The sequence below is a fragment of the Scyliorhinus torazame genome, chromosome 18 (assembly GCF_047496885.1).
Source record: "Scyliorhinus torazame isolate Kashiwa2021f chromosome 18, sScyTor2.1, whole genome shotgun sequence".
Classification (NCBI taxonomy): Eukaryota; Metazoa; Chordata; class Chondrichthyes; order Carcharhiniformes; family Scyliorhinidae; genus Scyliorhinus; species Scyliorhinus torazame.
In genome coordinates, this window is record NC_092724.1 from 45986670 (window position 1) to 46010277 (window position 23608).

The 23608-nt window shown below is 43.5% G+C and overlaps 1 protein-coding gene across 2 annotated transcripts in view; it reads left to right on the forward strand.

Moving 5' to 3' along the window:
* Window positions 1–17437, forward strand: part of LOC140395192 (protein-lysine 6-oxidase-like) — a 43140-nt gene extending 25703 nt beyond the window's left edge. For both annotated transcript variants that reach the window (XM_072482719.1, XM_072482718.1), the window contains exons 5-7: window positions 5653–5748; window positions 14091–14206; window positions 15940–17437. In XM_072482719.1, the coding sequence (XP_072338820.1) occupies window positions 5653–5748; window positions 14091–14206; window positions 15940–15946 (219 nt within the window). In that variant the 3' untranslated portion in view covers window positions 15947–17437. The remainder of the gene's footprint in view (window positions 1–5652; window positions 5749–14090; window positions 14207–15939) is intronic.
* Window positions 17438–23608: the final 6171 nt, after the last annotated feature.

A 23608-nucleotide genomic window follows, 5' to 3' on the forward strand; every position in this document is an offset into this window, starting at 1 on the left:
TGAATTCCACAGGTTCATCACTCTTTGGGTGAAGAAATGTCTCATCATCTCTATCCAAAATGATTTACCCTGAATCCTCAGACTGTGACCCCTGGTTCTGGACCCACACATCATTGGTAACATCTTCCCTGCATCTACCTTGTCTAGCCCTGTTCGAATTTTATAAGTCTCTATGAGATCTCCCCTCATTCTTCTAAACTCCAGCGAGAACAATCCTAACCTAGTCAATCTCTCCTCATATGACAGTCTCACCGTGCCTGGAATCAGTCTGGTAAACCTTCGCTGCACTCCCTCGAGAGCAAAAACATCCTTCCTCAGAAAAGGAGACCAAAACTGCACACAATGTTCTAGGTGTGGCCTCACTGAGGCCCTGTATAATTGCAGCAACACATCCCTGCTTCTGTACTCGAAACACCTCGCAATGAAGGCCAACATACCATTAGCCTTCTTTACCACCTGCTACACCTGCATGCTTACCTTCAGCAACTGGTGCACAAAGACACCCAGGTCCCGCTGCACACTCCCCTCCCCCAATTTACAACTATTCAGGTAGTAATCTGCCTTCCTGTTTTTGCTTCCAAAGTGAATAACCTCACACTTATCCACATTATACTGCATCTGCCATTGATTTGCTCATTCGCCCAACCTGTAGGATCCCTGCATCCTCGTCACAATTCATCCCTCCACCAACTTGGTATCATCTGCAAGCTTTGAGATGTTACATTTTGTTCCCTCATCCAAATCATTAATATATATTGTGAATAGCTGGGGTCCCAGCACCGAACCCTGTGGCACCCCACTAGTTACTGCCTGCCAATTTGAAAAGCATTAATCCCTACTCTTTGTTTCCTCTTTGCCAACCAGTTTACTATCCACCTCAATACACTTCCCCCAATCCCATGCGCTTTAATTTTGCACAATAATCTCTTACATGGGACTGTACTTTTTCAAAAGATTCCAACAGATTTGTCAGGCATGATTTCCCCTTCATAAATCCATGCTGACTCTGACTGATCCTGCCACTGCTTTCTAAATGTTCCGCTATAAAGTCCTTGATAATGGATTCAAGAATTTTCCCCGCTACCGATGTTAGGCTTACTGGTCGATTATTCCCTGCTTTCTCTCTACCTCCCTTTTTGAATATTGGAGTGACATGAGCTACCCTCCAATCTGCAGGGACTGTTCCAGAGTCTATAGAATCCCGGAAGATGACCACCATCCTGTTCCTCCTCCTCAGCGTGTCGCTTTGCTGCTGAGGATCTCGAACCCGGATCCTTAGCGCCGCAGTCCTACTGCTAACCACTGTGCCATGTGCCGCCTACCGTGCCATGTATACACAGACACCTTTTCGCTATATAACATTGGTACAAACACATAGCTACAATGATGCAATTATACAAAGAAAACCAAATATACGTTAAACATTAAACAGTCAATGAAGTCACTAGCATCCAAATCAACCAGCCACTCTTTCCCCTTCCTGCAGCCCCCAGCAGTAGACTCTCATCAGAGGAAAATTGCTCTGGGGTTGACGTAACAATATACTGGAAAGTCACACCTACACAGGGCATGGCGGAAGAGGGAAGGAGCATCCCCTTGCCCCTCTCCAGTACTGGCAACATGTTCCTTACTCCAGGCCACAGAAGCAGAAAAGGCTGCAGCGGAGAAATATATGGCCTCCAAGCATTAAACACTACACAGTCAACAGCACAATAACACTTTTATCCCACCCACGTCCACACACCCACACACACTCTCGCAGCTCCTAGCAGTAGACTCACATCAGTGGAAAATCGTTCGGGGGTGAGCATAACAATACACCAGAAAGTCACCGATGTAGAGAATGGTGGAAGAATGAGAGAGTACCCCTTCCTCCTCTCCTGCACTGGCAGCAGGTTCCTTGTTCCATGCCACAGAAGCAAAAGAAGCTGCAACAGACAAACACACAGCCTCCAGATTTTAAACAGTCAACAGTACAATAACACTCTCCCCCTCCCGCAGCTCTAGCAGTAAAGTTGCTCGAGGATAGCGTAACAAAACACCAGAAAGTCACCGACATAGAGCATGGCAACAGAGCGAAAGAGCACACTTTCCCCATCGCTAGCAATGGTAGTTGGCCATCTTACTGCCACCCTTCTCCTTGCCCCAAGCCACAGAAGAAAGAGCTGGCATCAGACAAGCGCAGAGCCTTCAAGCACTAAACAATCAACAGCACAATAGCAAACACAAGGCTGTTGGACATTAAATATTGAACAGTCAACAGTACAACAAAGTCACCATCAATCTGCATGACTTCCAGATATTAAACAATAAACAGTCAACAACAGTATATCGACAAGACCTTCAGCAAGTTCCTCAATTGAATCCACTTGCCACCTTTCCCCTCCTTCAGCACTGACAGCAGGTCACCTGACCTACTTGCTCCAGACCACAGAGGAAAAAGAGGCTGTAGCAAGCAATCAAATGGCTTCCAGGCATTAAACATCGAACAGTCAGCAATACAATACAATCACCAACAATCTGCGAGAGCATTTCTTCAATACCTTCAGCTGGTTGCTCAGTTGAATTGGGCAACTACCCGTCTACTCCTCCAGCAATGGCAGCAGATAATTTGACTTATGGTATTATAGTCTTATGGACTTTCCCCTTTGCAAGCCCGAGGCCACAGAAGCGAAATAGGTAGGAAGGAGCAAACACACAGCTACAAGACATTAAACACTGAACAGTCAACAGTGCAATAAAGTCATCAGTAAGTTGCTCAGTTGAATTGGTCCGCTCCCCCTTCGCCTTCTCCCAACACCAGCAGTAGGACATCTTACTCCCTCCCTTTCCTTGCTCCAGGCCACAGAAGGAAAAGAGATGGCAGCAAACAGACACACAGCCTCCAGGCAGCTGCAGTAGAATAAAGAACAATACAGCACAGGAACAGGCCCTTCCATCCTCCAAGCCTGTGCCGATCACATGTCCTATCTAGACCAACCACCTGTATCCTTCTATACCCCATCTGTTCATGTGCCTGTTCAAATAAGTCTTTAAGGCCGCTAACTTATCGGCCTCAACTGCCTCACTTGGCAGTGCATTCCAGGCTCCCACCACCCTCTGTGTAAAAAAACTTCCCCTGCCCATCTCCACTGAACCTTTCCCCCCTCACCTTGAACTTGTGCCCCCTTGTAATTTTCAATTCCGCCCGGGGAAAAAGCCTCCAACTTTTCACCCTATCTATGCCCCTAATAATTTTATAAAATTCTATCAGGTCGCCCCTCAACCTCCGTCCCTCTAGGGAGAACAATCCCACTTTATTCAATCTCTCCTCATAGCTAATATCCTTCATACCAGGCAACATTCTGGTAAACGTTTTCTGTACTCTCACCAAAGCCTCCACGTCCTTCTGGCAGTGTGGTGACCAGAATTGGACACAGTATTCAAAATGTGCTAACCAACGTTCTATATAACTGTGACACAATTTGTGAGCTTTTATACTCTATACCCCATCCTATGAATGCAAGCATGCCATATGTTTCTTTATCACCATTTCCACCTGTGCTGCCACTCTTACGGATCTGTGGGCCTGCATGCCCAGATCTCTCTGTGTCTCTGCTCCTGGTGGTTCTGCCATTTATTTTATAGCTCACACCTGAATTAGACCTACCAAAATGCATCACTTCGCATTTGTCCGGGTTAAATTCCAGGTTTAATATGAAGCTGCAGCTAGACATGAGCTGGAAGCCATCAACCCAGCAGAGAAATTGAATCTGACAGACAAGTGCCTTACTCAAATCAAGCGAACTATCAAACAAGATGAAACTCTTAGTGATGAAAGAATGGCCTGAGCATCAAGGACACCATTGTGGCCATAAGAGCATATTGGGCATATCAAGGTGAATTGACAGCCCAAAATGTCATCTTGTACTAACAAATTTGTCATCATCTCCTAAGGAGATGAGAGGAGAGATGCTGAAACTGCATCCATGCAAGCTGTCAGGGAATTGAATCAAGTCTGAGAAAGGCAAGAGAAGTGCGCTACTAGCCAAACATGAGTAATTATGTTAAAGAACACATTGGCCAGTGCAGTGCTTTTAATGAGTACCAAGCTAAAGAGAGCTATTGATGAGGCATGACATCCCAGACAAGACCATGGATGAAACTGGGAGTAAACCTCTTCATTTTGGCAGGAACTGATTATCTTGTCACTATCTACTACTATTCAGGCTACTGGGAGTTAGACCAGCTGACTTCAATGATGATAGGAGTGACAGCAGAATGCCTGAAATCACATTTCAGCAATTGTGGCATTCCAGACATTATGATGAGTGACAATAGCCTCAGTTCACAAGTGAAGAATACAGCCATTTCACAAAGGATTGGGAAATTCAGAACCCCACATCTCGCGTCACTACCACCAGTTGAATGGAAAGAATACTAGAATCATAGAATTTACAGTGCAGAAGGAGGCCTTTTGGCCCATCTAGTCTGCACCGGCCCTTGGAAAGAGCATCCCACTTAAGCCCACGCCTCCACCCTATCTCCACCCAGTAACCCCACCTAACCTTTTTGGACACTAGGGGCAATTTAGCATGGCCAATCCACTTAACCTGCACATCTTTGGACTGTGGGAGGAACCCGGAGCAGCGGAGGAAACCCTTGTAGACATGGGGAGAAAGTGCAGACTCCACACAGACAGTGACCCAAACCGGGAATCGAACCTGGGAACCTGGAGCTATGAAGTAATTGTGCTAACCACTGTGCTACCATGCTGCCCTATAGGGAAAGGCCGAGACGGCAGTGAAAATTGCCAAGGAAACATTAAGGAATCAAGCAAATCCAGCACTGATGTACACAAAGCAATCCTCGCAAGGGAAAACACATTGACTGAAGGCATGGAAATTAGTCCAGTTCAAAGACTAACATCACGCTGCATGTAAGCTACTCTTCCAGTCACAATAAAAGCTACTGAAGCCATAAGTAGCAGCAGGTACAAATGAAAAAAATCAAGGTGAAATGACAGAAAGCCAAATTTCACTTTAACAAGTCTGCCAACCCATTGCCAGAGCTGAGAACCTGAGAGCTAGTCAGGGTGCAAACTTTCAAAACTCTCAACAGGAGTTACTCCACGTGGAAATGTGGGACATGCGTAGAGAAAGGCAATCAAAGGCAGATATGCACAAGTTGTGAAACTGTTCCTTCACAGCTTGTTAGTGTTTGAAAATAGTGGGTAAATTGAGCAACTTATAGTTACACATGATTATGTGAGCAAATTTATTTTGCAGGAAAAGGGCGATTTTGGTATCTTGAAATGCAATAGAACTATATGCCTTATCTACCTTGCTGCAGTCAGCTGACCTCTGCCATGAGGCACTCAGCTTTGTATGATGCCATTTTACATTTGTTCAATAAATGCACCTGAAAAAGCACTGCAGCCTTTGAACAGAAACACTCCCAATATGTCTGCAGAAAGATGCAGATCTACACACTTTTTCAAAGCAGATCACTATTGCATAGTAATCAGGATCTGAAAAAAACTATTTTTTTCCCTTTTCTGCTTCCCTATTTCCTTTCCCCCCTCAACATACAGCTACTTGCCAAAATTCATAAGATTAACATACTTCAGAATTGTAACTGATTAAATTTCCACTTTTTCCATTTTTCCAATAGGGATTAGGTCCTGGTTGTTATGACACTTACAATGCAGACATCGACTGCCAGTGGATTGATATAACAGACGTTGTTCCCGGAAACTATATACTGAAGGTAATCCTTTCTATCGCTGGAACTGCATCATAAAAACTGGTTACAAGCAAAAACTTGTCTGGCAAATGATCCTTCTCTCACCTATAGATGGAAATACTCTTTTTGTGTCTCACTTTCTCCCTCTCTCTTTGTCTCTTTATCTCAACAGACTACTGGCTGTAATTGTATAGATAAACTATATGTTATATTCCAGAAAGGCAACTGGTGAAGGATAGAACAGAAGCCAGTCTTTATATATTTTTTTCATTGGCTTTATTTCCATAGGTACACATTACAAACATGTGTCTCTTAACCCAATCGCCAGTTTTATTCTGTTCCTATTTAAAGGAGAACAAGATAATCCCTAGTTAATTCCCATTACCTGGTTACATTTAAACACAATTAATATTGCAAACTTTCCTCTTTGTTCCTCCTCACCTTTAATTTTCCTCCTTCAATTATCCTATCCTAAATTACACTTTCTCTTCTGCATTGTTATTGCATTTTAATTCAAGAGCAATTTAAAAAAAAATATTCATTCATAGGATGTGGGTGTTGCTGGCTGGGCCAGCATTTATTGCACATCCTGAATTGCTTTTGAGAGTGTAGTAGTGAGTCGCCTTCTTGAACCACTTGCAGGCCACGTACATCCAAATTGCAGCTAGGGAAGGGGTTCCAGGATGTTGACTTAGTGACAGTGAAGCAACATCAATAAAAGGTGGGCAGACTATCGTGAGCCAAGAAGTGAGTTACTCTCTGCAAATTTCCCAGCCTCTGACCTTTTTCTGTACACATAGTATTTACTGGCTGTGTTCAGTTCAGTTTCTGGTTAATGGCAACTTCCAGAAAGTTGATAGAGGGGTTTTCAGCAATGGTCATGCCATTGAATGTTAAGGGGCGATGGTTAGAGTCTCTTTAGTTGAAGATGGTCACTGCTTGGCACGTGTGTGGCACAAATGTTACTTTTCACTTGTTAGCCCAAATGTACATGTTGTCCAGGTCTTGCTGTATATGGAGACTGATTGCTTTCATATCTGAGGAGTTGTAAATGGTACAATCATCAGCAGCCATCCCCACTTCTGACCTTCTGATGGGTGGGGAGGGGGGGGTGGGGGGCATTGATGAAGCAGCTAAAGATGGTTGCGCCTAGGACATTTACCCTGAGGAACTTCTGCATCATGCCCTGGGACTTCCACCAACCACAACCATCTGGATCTCAAATAGTGAAACCGTTCAACTCTCTATTTTCTGTTATTCCTACAATCTTTCGGCTTTCAAAATACATGCTTAATGGAATCTAATCACAATGGCGGTCGACAAGGTGTTGGTGAGGCCACATCTGGAGTATTGTGTTCAGTTTTGGTCTCCTTACCTGAGAAAGGACATATTGGCACTGGAGGGAGTGCAGAGGAGATTCACTAGGTTGATCCCATAGTTGAGGGGATTAGATTATGACGAGAGGTTGAGTAGACTGGGACTGTACTCATTGGAGTTTAGAAGGATGAGGGGGGGATCTTATTGAAACATATAAAATTATGAAGGGGATAGATAGGATAGATACGGGCAGGTTGTTTCCACTGGTCAGGGAAAGCAGAACTAGGGGGCATAGCCTCAAAATAAGGGGAAGTAGATTTAGGACCGAGTTTAGGAGGAACTTCTTCACCCAAAGGGTTGTGAATCTCTGGAATTCCTTGCCCAGTGAAGCAGTTGAGGCTCCTTCTTTAAATGTTTTTAAGAAAAAGATAGATACCTTTCTAAAGAATAAAGGGATTCGGGGATATGGTGTACTGGCCGGAGAGTGGAGCTGAGTCCACCAAGATCAGCCATGATCTCATTGAATGGCGGAGCAGGCTCGAGGGGCCAGATGGCCTACTCCTGTTCCTAGTTCTTATGACAACGCCGCCAGGGCTGATGGCCTGGCTAGGGGACCTGTATGACATCCTCCGGTTGGAGAAGATCAAGTTTGAATTGAGGGGATCAGCGGAGGGCTTTGAGATACAGTGGGGACTGCTCATGACCATGTTTGAGGAATCGTTCGTCGCAGGGGGGGGGGGGGGGGGGTGGGGGTGGGTGGGGGGGGGGGGGGGCGGAAACGAGAGAAGGTGAAAAGGGAGAAAAACATGTACAAACTGTAAATCATGAGATGTGGAGAATGTTCTCTGGCTTATTTATGTTTTTGTACTTCTGAATATATTTGGAATAAAATTCATTTTTTAAAAAAATGAATGAGAGGACAGATTTAAAGGGTATTTGGTAAAAGAAGCATAAGCAATGTGAGAAAAAACTTTTTCATGCAGCAAGCGGTTAAGGTCTGGAATGCACTGTCTGAATGGGTGGAGGCAGGTTCAATCAAGAAGTTCAAAGAGGAATCGGACTGTTATCTGAAAAGGATGAATGTACAGAGTTATGGGAGGAAGACAGTACTAGGGGAATTGTACGAGGCTCATTTGAAGAGCCTGTGCAGACCTAATGAGCTGAATGGCCTCCTTCTGTGCGAGAACAATTCTGTGATTTCAATGTGGCTGGACTGCAGAGCTTTGATTTGATCTGTTTTTGGGATCATGTGGAACGGCCTATTGCATGCTGCTTTCACTCTTTAGCATACATTTGGTCCTCAGGCCATGAGGTTACTGATTGTGGTTCATCTCTATCTGCTGATGGGCCACAGTACCTCATGGGTGCTCAATTTTGATCTCCTAGATCTGGTCTGAATCTATCCAATTTAGCATGGTGGTAATGCCACACATGATGGAGGGGTGTCCTCAATGAGAAGATGACTCTTTAACTGCAGAGGACTGTGTGGTGGTCACTCCTATAAGACAGATGCATCTACAACAGGTAGATTGGTGAGAATGAGCTCAAGTAGATTTTTTCTGTTTGGTTCTCTTACCATCTGCTGCAGATATTTCCTTTGGGACTCCATTAGTGTGGTGCTCCTGTGCCACACTTGTTGATGGAGATTTGTTCCCCACCCAGAGTACATTCTGTGCCTGCTATGCTCAGTGGTCCTTCCAAGCGGTTTTCAACATGGAGAAGGACTGATTCATCAGTTGAAAGAGAGTTCCAGGTGGTATTCAGCAGGAGGTTTCCTGCCCATGTTTGACCTGATGCTGTGAGACTTCATGAGGTCAGGGGTCAATATGGAGGACTCCCAGGGCCACTCCATCCCACCTGTACAACACTATGCCACCACTTCTTGTTGGTTTGTCCACCCAGCAGGATGGAACATACCTGGTGATGGTGAAGCTTGGGACATTGGGTGTACTGTATAACTTGGTGAGTATGACTGTGTCAGGCTATTGCTTGACTAGTCTCTGGGCAGCTCTCCCCATTTAGGCATAAGTCCCCAGAGGTTCGTGAAGAGAACTTTTGCAGGCTTGTCTGGGCAGGATGTGCCTTTATTGTTTTCAGTGCCGAGATTGATCGGGTGGTCCATCTGGTTTAATTCTTGACTTTTTTGTAGTGATCTGGATTCAACAGAATGGTTTGAGGGCAGTTGGGGTTAACCAGATTGCTGCGGGTCTGAAGTTACACATAGGTCAGACTGGGGAAGAACACTAGATTTTCTTCCCTGATGAACATTAGTGAACCAGATGGGTTTTTATGACAATCTGGTACTTTGATCATTACTGAGAGAACTTTTTTATTCCATATTTACTAATTTAATTTGAATGTTTTTGGCTTGGGATTATAGCAGCACAGCTGTTCTCAGACCTTCTAAGAAGCAAGATACAGGAAAAAGGGAAAAATAGCCTGCTGAAAGTTGCAGTAGACTTTTGATTGGCATTCACAGGCTGCTGCAGACTGCTCGACATGGAGCCTGAGGAATTTCACATTGGCTATCCACATCTCTGCCTACAAAAATGTGGAAAAGGCATCAATGAATGCCAGTTATTTTCATTTTGATTCTTTTCTGTTTTCTCTATTCTCCTAAGGAGTGGATTCTGCCTTTGGTGCAGGTTCCAAAGGTGCTGGCTGGCTTCCAGCCCAGGCCCAAATGATCATTCATCACATATGGGCGTATGGACAGTGAAGGCTGGCAGCGTTTCCAAAAGTGGGTGGAATTGTGTATGAGGCTGATTCCGTCCTTGCGTGAGTTCCAGGCACAATTCCAGCTGCAAATACTGGACAGTGATCAAGAGTGGGAATGTTGGCTGATCCTTGTGCAAATATATACTTATTTCCCACTCAATTATGGGACCCTAAATAATGATGGCTGATAGCGACAATGGATTGCCAGTCTTTCTACTTGTGACATTAACATTAATATTATTTAACAAGCAATGAATAAGCTGATTTCCATTGAAACCTTGTCCTGGAAATTGACAATGTATATGCTTTGTGGAATGCAAAAGAGGATCCCAACTCTCCAGTATGGTGGATGACATATGTGCTCATTCTTGGCTGGATGTGTGCTGCCCACCATATTGGTTGGATCTCCTCAGTCGCCATTCAGCATTTGTACCTGTGTTATGGGCCAGGGTTTAGAGAACCCCAAAGCGTATCATGGAGTTACCTGACCCACAACTTTTAATAGATTGGGGTATGGAGAGCACACGGCCCATTCTACAGGTGCGGTACAGCAGAAATCGCAAAGTATTTTTTAAAGCAAAACAATGTTTATTCTATGAACTCAAGTTAACCTTTTTAATACATACAGTGAACATCTTAGCAACCATCAATTCAAATACAACCCCCAAAGAATACAACACTAAGTAATCCTTAATAACGTCCCAAACAACATAGAACATACAGTGCAGAAGGAGGCCATTCGGACCATCGAGTCTGCACCGACCCACTTAAGCCCTCACTTCCACCCTAGCCCCGTAACCCAATCACCCCTCCTAACCTGGACACTAAGGGCAATTTAGCAGGACCAATCCACCTAACCTGCACGTCTTTGGACTGTGGGAGGAAACCGGAGCACCCAGAGGAAACTCACGCAGACACGGGGAGAACGTGCAGACTCCACACAGGCAGTGACCCAGCGGGGAATCGAACCTGGGACCCTGGTGCTGTGAAGCCACAGTGCTATCCACTTGTGCTACCGTGCTGCCCTAACATCCAGAAGACAAAAGAGACACCTTTTAACAGAAGCACATTAGGTTTACATTCACTACTGAGAACATTTATAATTCTGAATTCACCAAATGATCAAGAGACAGTCTTTTCATGGCAGAGAGAACAGAAGTACAGCTGCTTTGTCTGGCTTCAGCTCCAACACTGAAAACAAAACTAAAACACACCCTTCAGCAAACAGCCTAAAACGAAAGTAAAACGCTGACACAGCCCAGCTCCACCCACACTCTGATATCACTGGTAAACACCCATTTCTTAAAGGTACATTTCTTAAACACCCATTTCTTAAAGGTACTCTCACATGACACCTGAAACTGGCGCATGGCACAAAAAAATCATTGGGTTAACTCTTGTTTCAGGTCCCTTTGCCAAATTGGTCTATGAATAACTGAAGCATGCACTGTGAAACCTGAAGTATGTTTCTTAAGCTGCTCATCAGTCAAGTGGTCCTTATAAGTGTCTACTAGAAGCTCTCACTGGAATGTTCCGGTTCACGTTCTTCATTTGCCATATTTTGCACTGAGAAGTGCAAGGGTGTTCCTTTCAGGTCCTTAAACTGAGGTCAGCTGCTACTGATTGCAACTGATACAAACCCTCCCAGCCTCCCCTGATGCCTTTTGACTGATGTTTGAGCTGACCAATATTGCTGCCCTCTCGTGATCAACATGCTGCACTTGGGTGCAAAAATATGGTGTCAGCAACAAACTGCTACTATTCTAATGAGCTAACTGCACTGGGATCAAAACATGATTCAGGCTCACGCCTATTTCAAGACAGTTGATTATTGAGGTGCACACCACCTTTAGGACCTTACATGAATGACTATCTTTTATGTGTGATGTTAGACATTGGGAGGCTAATTTTAATCTAACCCATTGGGTAGGTTCAGGACATGCATCTGTTTTACACCTCACCCAATTTTTCTCTCCATTGGCTCGACAGGGTATAAAATGGTTGATATGACCCAAACCTGTTCAGCAGGTTGCAATTACTCCTGAGTATGAATGAAATATCATCGCTGAGGCTGATCCATGTTCTTTCCTGAAATGTTCGCTTTACAGTGTAAGGGTCCTTCCTGATGATTCTCTTATTTCCCCTTTCTTTATTTTTTTGCTGATATCATTTTGATCCGTGGAGGTTTTTTGTATCTTTAAGTTAAGCAGCAGAGAGAATGAGGAATTAAAAAATTTTAAACAGAGTATATGGGCTAGTTTTCGAACAACAAGGCCGAGATTCCCCGACCACCCGCCGGGTCGGAGAATCCCCGGGAGGCGGCGTTAATCCTGTCCCGCCGCTCCGACGCCGGCTGCCATATTCTCTGGCGCCAGTTTGCAGGCGGGGCCGGGGTTCACGCCTCGCCGGTCGGGGGCCGTTGGCAGCGGCCCCCCGGCAAATCTCCGGGTACCGATGTGCCAAGTGGCTGTCGGTTTTTGGCCAGTCCCACCGGCGTGGATTAGACATGGTCCCACACGGCGGGACCTGGCAGATAAGTCAGCTGGGGTGGTTCTCGGGGGGGGGGGGGGGCGCGAGGGGATCATACCCCGGGAGGGGCCCCCATGGTGGTCTGGCCCACCGATCTGCGGGCAGGCCTGTGCCGTGGGGGCACTCCTTCCTTCCGTGCCAGCCCCTGTAGGGCTCCGCCATAGCCGGCGCGGACAAGCCACCCCCCTGCCCATGCGCCAGAATACGCCGCCGTTTCCGCGCATGCACGGGGTCACGCCGACCCTTTGGCGCCGCCTGGCGTGGCGCCAACCCCTCCAGCATCCACCTAGCCCCCGGAAGTGCGGAGGATTCCGCTAAGTTATAGTTCAGGCCTGTGGGGGTGTTGAATTCCTGAGACTGAAGGGCCGGAAGGCAGGCCAAGAACTGAAAGCGAAGTTTGATAAACGGGGACTCTGCCTCTCCAGGGAAATTGTGAATACAGTCTGAAAAACAAAGACTGTAATCTAGCGGCTTACTGTGAAAAAAGCATGCTGAGAACCATCATCTGAAGCAAAGATTAGTTTATCTTTCACTTACATTATTTACCCCTTTTCCACCCCTCTGTTTTTCTGTTTAGTGTGTGTGTGAAGAGGATGGGGGCAAGTTAAAGTGAGAGTTAGATTAGTTAATAGTTAACCAACTGTATCTGCTGCATGTTTCATTATAGTTCTTGTTATAAATAAACAGTCATTGTTTCCAAACTTCCAAACATGGTGGCTGTAATTATTGGGCAGCCAAGGGCCAAAGGTTTCGGGTTCTTCTTTAAGAATTATTGGTTGATTCACTTGTGTTGTGACTTGGGTACGGTGGGGCTGGAATTGATGCGCACTTCCCCAGGGTGTCATATTAATACCTTCCTCACTAAAAATGAAATGTCAGGACATGGACATATCATCATGAGATTTGCGAAACATAAATCACAAGCAGATCCAATCTATTCCCATTATATAAATTCCCAGGGCGGGCAGCACCAGTTCGCCCACTAACATGGCCTTCAATCTCTCAAACTCTACTTGCCGTTCTGTGGACCACAGCGTTTTCATTTGGTTTTGCAACATGTCCAACATGCACTGTATTTCAATCTCTAACTGAGCCTGTCGCCAAGGTTTTAGTTGGAAAAGATGTGGCTTTATTGGTTCACAGTTTCTTATGTCCACATCTTGATTAGTTAACGGAGTGCCCCCTGGTGTTTCCCTACAACTCTGTCTATTCTCTTTCATGATGTGGAGATGCCGGGAAGTTATGCTGCAACTGTACAGGACCTTGGTTGGACCACATTTGGAGTATTGTGTGCAGTTCTGGTCGCCTCATTATAGGAGGGATGTGGAGCCATTGGGTGGGGGTGGGGGGGGGGGGGGGCAGAGGAGGTTTGCCGGGATGCTGCCTGGGTTGGAGGGTAGGTCTTATGAGGAAAGGTTGAGGGAGCTAGGGCTTTTCTCATTGGAGCAAAGGAGTATGAGAGGTGACTTGATTGAGGTGTATAGGATGGTGAGAGGGATAGATAGAGTGGACGTTCAGCGACTTTTTCCTCAGGTATATAGAGGGTGGGGGCAAGTTAAAGTGGGGGATTAGGAATTTGATCACCGTTAACCAGTTGTATTTGCTGCATATTTCATTACAGTTCATGTTGTAAATAAAAAGTAATTGTGTTTAAATGTATAAACCTGGTGACTGTAATTATTGGGCAGCCAAGGGCCAAAGACTTTTGGTATTTTTCTAATTCAATTGCGTTGTGACTCCGCATCATGGGGAGGCAGGAATTAATGAATTATTCACACTCTTTTACTCTAATTCTCATGTAGGTTTCAGTGAATCCAGGTTTCTTGGTTCCAGAATCCGTAATGACGAACAATGTGGTCAGATGTGATATTCTCTATACAGGGAGCTATGTGTCAGCCAAGAACTGCAGAATTACGAGGTTTGTATTTGTTTGCTAATTTGCAGATGATGCTCTATGGACTTTGAAGCCCAAATTGCTGCAATAGGACTTTCTTTACAATGTATTCAATGGTTCATATAAATGGGGACCAGCAATATGATCAAAGAACATTTAGAAAGCAGCTATTTGGCCCTGTGTGTTTGTGCTAGCGTCAGCTCCCTAATTGGAGTTGTCTAGTATAATCCCATTTTCGCAAACATTTTAAATATTATTTTCCTTTTAAACTCCTTTTTAAATGCTGTTACTGACTTGGTTCCAGTGACCACTTGAGATAACACACATTCCATGATCCGATAATCCGTTGTCTGAAGATAATTCCTTCCTGTTCCTCGTACTGAATCTATAATGTTGATTCACTGACCAGTGAAAATAATCTTTCACTATTTAACCTTACTTAAAATGCTCTTTGAGCATTTGTTCGATTTCCCCCTCCACTGACCTGTGGGCCTCAGCAGCTCCAAGTGTTTATGTCTTTCCACCCACTGGCTGACAGGTCCACCTAGTAACTAGCTTGGATTTACTACTTCTGCCCTAATAACTCAACCCTCTTCCTTATGCAATGATCCAAGGCAGTCATACTTGGATTAGGTATTAAAGACCATTGCAGTATCCTTCCCTTTGAACCATCATGCTTGGTGGCTCTGTCAATCATTGAAGGCAATGGGATGTTGCCTGAGGTGTGATTCAGTGCTGTTTCCTTTCCTCTTGATATCCAGTTTATAAGAAACAATGAATATTAGGAGGTAGGCCTATCTCTGAATCCATTACTACGATAACAGGGTCTATTAAACTATGACCTACAGTTATAATGCAATTACCTGTTCATCTTCCTATATGGTAGTCCCTCCTGTATTTCGCACAGTGGACTGATTTGAAATTAGGAGCTCATTTAATTTTGGGCCCAGATTCAGCCTATCACTTCATGCTTCAATAATTTTGACACTGGCCTTTAAGCAAGATATTGTCCCTTTGGGGAAGGAAACCAAAGTCTGGACTGTTCCCAGATCCCAAACTCACCCATTGGGAGAACAGTCACTCTTTGGGGTTTTTGGTGGAGGAACCCCTTAATTGGAGTGGAGCCAGGTTAAGGGCAGTGGATGGGCGCTCTAAGCTTGAGGGTCATCCTGCTTGAGAGGAGCAACAGGTTTTAGTAGAGGGTAAGAAACTGAGAGGGTGCTTTGATGTGGAGGTGTTCTCTCATTTCATTTCATTTCATTTCATGACTTGAATAAAAACCGATTTGTTAGCCAGTTCGGTACTGTGGCGGGTGGAGGGGGTGAGGGTGGATGTTGAGGGAGAATCTCTTTACTCGGCAAACTTTGGCTACATTGTACTCAGACAGGCAGGGGCCTATAAACCTGCTGGAGCACTGCCCCCACCCCTCCACCCCACAGCCTGCTACTAGAACGTTGCCCTAGCAGTTAGTATTCCACATCGGGTGGGAACTGGAGGCTGACTGTAAAACGGTGCTTAATGAACCTACTGGTGCCTGCCAGTCTCAAATCTGCCTCGGCAAAAATAGTTGCCTTCAGAAATGGGGGCAGGAACTTGGCCCGTGCTGGCATTGCGTGTCTCCGTTCCTATCCTTTACAGGACAATTTAGTGCATGGACCAGGATTGTGACCTTGACACAGACAATATTATTCTAGGCTGATTTCATGAGGAGCATTCATTCCAATGCAATTATATTTTGAAACATTTTCTCTCAACAGATACTAAGGATGGAATATCTGAGTGTCACATGGTCAATTTCTGGGCTCTATCGTCGGTCAGAAGTGTGTGTGTGCTCTCCAGTTTTTTGTTTTAGTTTTGCTATTATATTTAACAGCTTTGTGGAGAAAGTCAGTGATTTTAGGCCTGCTTTAGGCCCACAACATAGTGTTTTCAGTTTAGAATAATCGTGGCACATCTGCAGGGAATTTTGTGATAATTCAAACACAACTTTGAGGCCTCCATGATCTATATTCCTGTCCTTCCCTTCCACACTCTCTCCATTTCCTCCCCTCTCCTTCGCAATTTAGTTCTTCTGAAACAAGGGGCTGTTAAAGTCAGAGTGAGGCCTGACTTGACATACATTTTTAGTAAGTTAGGGGAAATATAGTTTTGCTGGAATTATAAGTTAAATACATCTTTCTGCAATTTTGTAATGTATTTCCTGAAAAGCTTGTAGAATGTAGGATGATGAGGAAATAAAGTCCAAACATCTAAAGGGATGGATTAATCATCAAAAATGAAGAAAAAGATCTGAAAAAAATTTCAGGACACTGCAACATTGCACAGCACAGAAGGCCATTCAGCCAGCTGTGTCTATATTAGTTCTCTGGAAGAGCAATTCACCTCGTCCACTCCTCTGTCCTTTTCCTGCAGCCCTGAAAATCCTTTCGCTTCAGATAATTATCCAATTCTTTTAGAAGGCCATGATTGAATTGCCTCCACTCTCAGGCAGCACATTCCAGATCCTAACCACTTGCTGTGTATTTTGAAAAAAAAACATGTCGTCGTTGGTTTTTCTTTTCTCAATCACTTAAACTGGTGTTCTCAATCCTTCTGCCAATGGGAAATTTCTCCCTATCTTCTTTGTCCACATGTTTTTGAACACTTCTATGAGAATAGCTCCACCTTCTCAATCCTATCCATGTAACGAAAGTTCCTCATCCTTGGAACCATTCTCGTAAATCCATTTTGCTCCTTCGCTAATGGTTTCATATTATTCCTGAAGTGTGTTGTCCAGAATGGAACAAAATACTCCAGCTGAGACCAAATCATCTGGTTGTGCTTCTTATTAGTGCCCTTGAGAGATGGTGGCAACACCACAGCCGGCCCAAGAAGATCCAATCGGCTCATTTCTGCAATACAAAACCATTTGGTCTGCGCCATTGTGCTTCTCGGTGGCACTTGGAATCAGGGGCTCACTGTAAAAGGAATAGCAAGTGCATCACGAAGTCTTTGAACTTGGCTCTCCCACAGTATTTCCAAATTCTTTGAGCTCTTGGTTTTAAGTGTGATACCCATGGCAGTTGTTGAATGGAGACTGGGTCCTTCCCTGCAGGAAGGAGCTATGGAATTGTCAGTTATGTTAAAAATGAGCTACACGCATGACTGGTTTAAGAAGTTAAGAATTTATAGGAAAGTGTTTGACTGTACAGTATGATGAAATATTTCTGACTATCCTCACCCGAGCACCCAATTAAAATTTACTTCTACCAAGCATTCGATATTGTACTTGCGACCTATATCCAGCTTTGTGAATGAATCATTACACAATGTTTCCTCCACTGATGGAAAGAACAAAGTTTGACAAAGAAATAATTAGGTCTTCTTGAATAAGTTGCGGTGAAACGTCTGGCTGCTCAAGGACCCTGGTAAGAAGAACCACTTGATGTTGCAGTGTTCTGAAATGATTCCTAAATCCTTTCTTTCTTTGCTGTCTGTTTATCAATTTAGAAGTATTCTCTTGAACTTTTTCTCCCTGACACTATAATCTTGAAGCTTTCAAAACCCAAGGTTTTTGTCATTTTGCTGATTTATCTCACCTTCACTCACACATCCTGCGCCTTTCAATTTAAACAAAGTTATATATCAGCTGATTTTCTACTGGACAATCCACACCCACGAAGTTCTGTAAGAATATATATTTTATGCAATGTCTTTCAGAAACAAAATCAAAATTATTCTGAGCCTTTAGCCCAAACACATTGCAATTAAAGAACACATTCACTTTTATATTTTTACTATTGATCCCATGACTAGCATGTTGAGCATGGAAGAGGGAGCCTGTTTGTAACATGATGGAGTCACAAATGAGATTAGAAGAAATCTGCTGTAGATATGGCGCAGGCCTATAGGAGAAGTGATAAATTTTGTGTTTTTTCAGAAGAAGCAGGATTAATATTTGGGAATGAGATTGCTGAGGATAAATATAGATTGAGATGATGGACACACAATGAATATTTCTTTGCTGAAATAATTCATTACACCTCTTGAGATTTGTGGGAGCACTTTGAGAAGTATTTAAAAATCTGAAAGGTTGTCATTGACTGGTATAAAGGATGTTAGTGCATGCTCTAGCATGTCAGGCATTAGGGATCTTTCCTCTGGTAGGAAATTGTAAAATGCAGTCTATTTCAACATAGAATTACTATTGGCAAGATGTTAAAACAAATAGAATATACTGAAATGGCCAGGGAACGGTGAGAGACATTGCCTTTTAACAATATTAAACACGATGAACTGTCAAAATAAATGTCCTCTCTTTTTTTAAACTGGAGTTTGCTTATGTTCTACTGAAACAGTTTGGTCCCCAGACATGGGTTTATTTTTGTTAGGAGTGTTTTGCTGAATTTTATACTTTAATTTTGCTGCACGAGTTCAACAATAAACTGAGACTTCAAATGTTTGAAAGTCCACAGTTATGTTTGCACTAAGAGCAGAAATCTGCACTGAGCTCCCACTGTTCAAGAACACAAGTATGCACGAGGCAGATGGAAGGAAATCGTAAAAAGAATTAAGATTCTGAATTTCATATATTGAAAGCCCAGTCACATTAATTGGATGGATATTACTTAGGGGTTCCAAAAATTAAATTACATAGAAAGTATGGACTAGGAAAAGTATTTTTGACTAAATTTGGGAAAGAGGCCTTAATATTTAAGGTTTCCTTGATGTCCTGAGAACTAGCTCCAAATGTTTTTCGAAACCTTGTATGGTGTGGTCTGCTCTTGCCAAATTATTCAAGAGCTCCTATAAAAGATGCTTTGTACTTTTAATGGAACTTTTCAAGGTCAACTATTCAATGACCTTTCAGCGTGATATTTTAAGATGATTTGCAACATATTCGTTGTTGGCTCGCTTTATTTCTCCATCCAAGAAGACATATCCTCTGACTTGCTCTGACAATACTATGAGAGATTTGCTAATATTTATAAAATTAATCCATTTAGATATTTTACTCTCGCCAACACTATCCAAGTTTGGGTCTCCTTCACACCAAATTGGTTTGAAGACCTTACACAACCAGTTTGGTTAGCTGGGGGGTCAAGGAGCTCCAACTCAATGCTCAGGCTAGTCTGAAGATTTAGCTTTCATTAAATAATGGAACTTGCTACTTGGAAAGAAAGAGACCTGACATATTTTTGTACCTCAGAGGGAAGTAGTGGAAGATTATATTCGAGACTGAGATTGGTAGATTTTGGGCAAGGGAATCAGACGATATGGGGTAAAGCAGGACTGATTATATCTGGATTGAAACTGTTCCAGCTAATTTCATATCAGCCCTCTACAGACAACAGACAGGAGACAGTCATACTAATAGTCTGGCTGGTTTTAGATCTCGCCCCCAGAGGAAAAAGGTCAATTTCTCACCTAATGAACACCCTAAGAAATTGAGTTATGAACATGAAAAAATATTTTAGATAACCGTGTGGAGTTTGCACATTTTCCACGTCTGCGAGGGTCTCACCCCCACAACCCAAACATGGCAGGGTAGGTGAGTTGGTCACACTAAATTGCCCCTTAATTGGAAAACTTTAAATTTAATAAAAATACATATATAAAAATTTCAGACAAAAACAAATCACATTTTACTCTTTAAATTTCTGCACTGCACTACTGTTCAACCTGACATGACCGGTTTATTGTAGGTAGCTAAGGCAAAGACTTGAAGTTCCTTAAAGCTTTTTGTACTTTCTCTCCCTAGGTTTTTAAACTTGATATGGTGCGATTTTTTAAACTGCTTTTTCTTATTTTTAAGTACTAGTATGAAAAATGTTTGTACAAATATGATTAATTGTGTAGAATAAAACCATTTAGAGAAAGCACTGTGCAGTTACTTCCTGTCCGCAACATCAACATGGTATTCTACACCATCAATACATACATACATGAGAAAGTTAACTAAATTTGATCATCAGTTTAAAAGTAGCATACAACTCGAGAACAGCCCTGGTATTTTTCCAATTAGTTCTTGGGATATGGGCTTCGCTGGCTAGGCCGGCATTTATTGCCCATCACTCATCAGCCTTGAGAAAGATGTGGCGAGTTCCCTTCTGGAACCGTTGCAGTCTGTGTGGTGTAGGTATTGCTATAGTGCTGTTAGGGAGGAAGTTCCAAGATTTTGACCTAGTGACAGTGAATGAACGGTGATACATTTCCAAGTCAGGGTGTTGGGTAACCTGGGGGATTTCTAGGTGATGGTGTTCCCGTGTATCTGCTGCCATTGGCCTTCTAGATAGTAGTGGTCGTAGGTTTGGAATGTACTGTATAAGGAACCTCGATGAGTTCCTGAAGTGCTTCTTGTAGATGGTACACACTGTTGCCCCTGTGTGTCAGTGGTGCAGGGAGTAAATATATATGGATGGAGTGCAAATCAAGCAAGCTGCTTTGTCCTGGATAACGTCAAGCTTCTTGAGTGTTGTTGGAGCTGTTCTCATCCAGGCAAGTGGAGAGCATCCCATCATATTCCTGACTTGTATCTTGTAGATGGTAGACAGGATTTGGGGAGTAAGGAGGTGTGTTACCCGTTAAAGGAAATCAGGCACTGAGCATCAGTGAGCAAGTTATTGTGAAGTAAGTGTCGCTTAATAGCACTGTGATGACGACCCCTTCCATCACTTTCCTGTTGACCTAGAGTGGGCTACTGGGGCAGTAATTGGTAGGATTGGATATGTCCTGCATTCCCTTTGGGTAGAGAATATACCTAGGAATTGTTCACATTGTCAGATAGATGCCAGTGCTATAGCTGTACTGGAACAGCTTGACTGGGGGCTTGGCAAGTCTGGAGCTCAATTCTTCAGTACTATTGCTGGAATGTTATCAGAGCCCATAGCCATTGTAGTATCCAGTGTTTTCAGCTGTTTGTTGTTATCACATGGAGTCAATTCAATTGGCTGAAGACTGACATCTGTGATGCTGGGGACCAGGATGGATCATCCATTTCAGGCTGGAGATTTTTGCAAGTGCTTCAACTTTTTCTTTTGCACTGATGTGTTGGGCTCCCCCATCATTGAGGATGGGGATATTTGTGGACCCCCTTCCTCCAGTGTATTTTTTAATTGTCCACCACCATGCATGACTGAGTGTGATAGGATTGCAGATCTTAGCTATGATAGTTATGGAATTGCTTAGCTCTGACTATTACTTGCTGCTTATGCTGTATGGCTCACAAGTATTCCTGCTTTGTAGCTTCACCCCCTTACTGTTAGATTTACCTGGTGCTGCTCCTGGCATGCCTCCTGCACTCTTCATTGAACCAGGGTTGATCCCCTGGCTTGGCGGTAATGGTAGAGTGGGGATATGCCAGACCATGACGCTACAGATTGTGATCGAGTACAATTCTGCTGCTGATGACCCACAGCGTCTTGTGCTTGCCCGGTCTTGAATTGCAAGAGCTGTTCAAAATCTATCCCATTTAGCATGGTGGGAGTGCTACACAACACAATAGAGGATATCCTCAATGTGATGACGGGATTTTGTTTCCACAAGGACTGTGTGACGGTCAATCCTACTGATATTGTCGTGGACAGATATATCTATGATTTGTGTAAGCAACTACTGCAATTAGATTGGCCTTTTAACTAGCAATATTCAACTATTCCTTTACTTGTATTTGAGGCAAAAACATGTGTGTTTGGAAGCCTTAATTAAAAAGTCCAAATAAACTTGTGGTGCCTTTCTACAGAAAGTCCAGAGGCATGACTTTCATAATCAAACTAATACATTTTGTTTAATTTTAAAACACTTTTCTACTTACCAATTCTTTTTTTTCCAATTAAGGGGCAATTTAGCGTGGCCAATTCATCTACCCTGCACATCTTTGGGTTGTGGGGGCAAAACCCATGCAAACACGGGGCAAATGTGCAAACGCCACACGGACAGTGACCCAGAGCCGGTATCGAACCTGGGACCTCGGTGCTGTGAGGCAGCAGTGCTAAACACTTCGCCCCCGTGCTGCCCCATTGTGACTTTTTAATATAAACATTCTAAGGCTAGGAGGCTAGGGATTTCCTTGGAGATGTTCTCCTTTCACTATCATACCTTCATTGGCACAGCAATTCAAGGAAATTCCTAGCCTGGATTTCGAAGAAATCAAGCAGATCATCACATCCCCAAAAATGATCTAATCGATCACTCTCAGTCATCCACATGACTCGCCGACCAATGTAGTTCAAAAGCACCCTGATCCCAACAGCCCCACATTATAGTTTCTGTTCCATTAAATTCTTCCACAGATGAACTTTCTGCACCAAACACCTCGGTTCATGCTGGCCTTCTTCTACACCCCCTCCTCAACCTAATGTGGCTGCTTTTTCCTTTCTTCCTCCCATCCTCCAAATTATTTCTGTCATATTAGTCTCCTCCAGCCTAGTACAAGCTGTGCTTTTATTTACCCCTTCCCCTCTGACATCTCTATACAAGTTGATACTCTTTTGTTCCCAGTTCAAAGTGGCACATTTTTCCGTCATCTAAAACTCTTGGTTCCAGCTATCATATTTTCCCCTTTGCTCCAGTTTAAAGGCAATGTTGGCTTGCACATAAAGAATGCTCCCCATTGCACGAGTCTGCAAAATATCAAGCAGTCCTCTTTGTGTTAATGGGATTTGGGGAAATAATTGAATGTGCAATGCTATTATTTTCTCATCTGTGACTCAATGCATGCCAAATGTGGCCCCTTGTGACTGCTTCTGGATTGATCATATTTTTCTATGAAATTATCCATGAAAGCTTGGAGACATGCTCATATGGCCAAACCAGACAACGCTTCAATGTGCTTATGTTATGCCAAGTACAAGATTCAGGATGTGAACCTGATCAGCAGTTTACCCACATTAGCATTTGATCCAGGCCACTTGCACCTTACAATGGTAGCAATGCTAAATCTGAAGAGTTTGATTTGCTCTGTAGCAACTCCATCATATACAGGCCAAGGTTCACAGTTCATCTCTCCTTCAGCACAACTGTGCCCCACGTGACTCAATAATTCCATTTCATTAAATCATAAGATATTTGGGGATAGCTAATTGGCCCATTCTAATTAATTCCCGTCACCCCCTCCAAACCACTGTCATATTGCATTGCTTCTTAACTAATTTGTTTTTTTTTCTCTATTCTGCTCAGAGGTCCATTCCAAATATTGATCACTCCCTGTATGAAGCAGAACCTCCCGAGATTTCTTATAATTAGATGATACCTAGTATGAAAGCAAACCTTAAGGTTAACTATGATGGTAAATTGACGTTCTCTGGAGACATCGAGACTAAGGGATGTGTCTCACCCTGGGCTAGTGTACGGTCAGTTCCTGCCCCAAAGGCCTCACAGTCACAACACAAGTGGATTAACCAATAATATTTCTAACAATTCTCAAAATCTTTGGCCCTTGGCTGCCCA